At 70.6% G+C, this 1,546-nt stretch overlaps 1 protein-coding gene across 1 annotated transcript in view; it reads right to left on the reverse strand.

Moving 5' to 3' along the window:
• CDKN1C (cyclin-dependent kinase inhibitor 1C (p57, Kip2)) overlaps positions 1 to 382 on the reverse strand; it is a 1,080-nt gene extending 698 nt beyond the window's left edge. Inside the window, exon 1 of the mRNA XM_006861033.1 lies at positions 16 to 382. Coding sequence (XP_006861095.1) covers positions 16 to 382 — 367 coding nt within the window. The remainder of the gene's footprint in view (positions 1 to 15) is intronic.
• Positions 383 to 1,546: the final 1,164 nt, after the last annotated feature.

The following is a 1,546-nucleotide window of genomic DNA, read 5'->3' on the forward strand; positions in this document are numbered from 1 at the left end:
GCCCGGGGGGCGGGCCAGTGGCGTCCGCGGCCGCAATCTCGGCGATGGCGACGCGCGGCCCGCGGGGCGCCACTTGCAGGCGGCAGCGCCCCACCTGCACCGTCTCGCGGTAGAAGGCGGGCACAGAGTCGCTGTCCACCTCCACCCACTGCAGACGTCCGGGGCCCGGCAGGGGCATGTCTAGCTCGAAGTCGTAGTCCCAGCGACGCTGCTCCTCGGCGTGCAGCTCGGCCAGGCGGGCCTGCACCTCCATGCGCAGCTCCTCGTGGTCCACTGGGCCGAAGAGGCTACGGCAGGCGCTGGTGCGCACGAACGGCGGGAAGGGCCGATGGTCGGCCAAGCGCTCCATCGTCGCGTCTCTGCGGAGGGACACGTCGGGCATGGGCAGGGGCATGGGGAGGAAATGGATAGGGACGAGGACAGGAGGCCAAGAGGAGCCGGCCCGCGAGAGGACCCCACTTCAGACCCGCCCGCCGCTCCCGACTCTCCCGGGGCTCCGGGCGTACCTGGCTGTCTGGCCCGTGGCTGCGGCGACGTTTGCTCCAAGGCTATCGAGCCGGCGGCCGCGCCCCCTAGGTGCTGCCTGAGTTAGGTTTCGGCAAGCGGCACCCCGAGTGCAGCGCTGGCCTGGGGAGCGTCGGCCCGCGCGCGCCCCTTTATAGGCGCGCAGCCCCCCCGCGTGAGCTGGCCCCGCCACGATTAGCATAATGTAGTATTTTCAGTTTCGACAACACGGCGGCCATTGGCCGGCCCGCCCCGCCCGCCCTGCCTGAGGCCCCGCCCCCCATGTCGCCGATTGGCTGCGCGTACACACCCCCTGGGGCGGGGGCGGGGAGGGGGCGGGGCGCACGGGCCGATTGGTGGAGGCGCGGGCGGCAGCGGGGGGAAGGGCGGTAACGCGACACCGCGGCACCCCGCCCCCTCGCCCCATCCCCCCGCTCCCGCCCCCCGCCCGGCTCCTTTGTCTGCAGGCGGGGGCTAAGCGGCGACGGCGACAGAGGCCGAGGGCGCCCCCCCTGCCTGGCGTCCTGCAGGCCCGCCTCGCCCAGCCCGTGGACTCGGGGAGTCCGCGCCAGCTGACGGCGCTTCAAGTCTCCGATGCCAGCTCGTCGCTGGCGGGCGGGCCCGAGACTTGGGCTGCCCCCGTGGACTTCTGCACCCCAGGACTGGTGGCCCGGAAGGATCCGAACTTGGGGCTTTAACACACCTGCTGTCTTCAAGACCCTCCGTTCCGTCCCTGAGAATGGACATCTTGATACCTTCCTTGGATTCTTCCAGGCGACGCGCCTTCTGCCCACTCACTCTATCCCCTGCCCACTGCGACATTGCCCCCAGGCCCAGAGCCCTTCAGGTTTGGGTCAGACACCCCAGGCTGTGACCACACCAGGCCCAGGGGACTGACGTGCTGGTTGGTGCCGAGAGTGGACAGAGCACAAGTGGCTCCTTCCTCGGACCATGTGGACGGCATCCCAGGGCCTTTCCCTGGGCCTCACCCCGGTCACACACAGAACCTGACCCTGGAGTTGGGGGAAGGAAGACTGCAGGA

Source organism: Chrysochloris asiatica, unplaced genomic scaffold (assembly GCF_000296735.1).
Source record: "Chrysochloris asiatica unplaced genomic scaffold, ChrAsi1.0 scaffold00040, whole genome shotgun sequence".
Classification (NCBI taxonomy): domain Eukaryota; kingdom Metazoa; phylum Chordata; class Mammalia; order Afrosoricida; family Chrysochloridae; genus Chrysochloris; species Chrysochloris asiatica.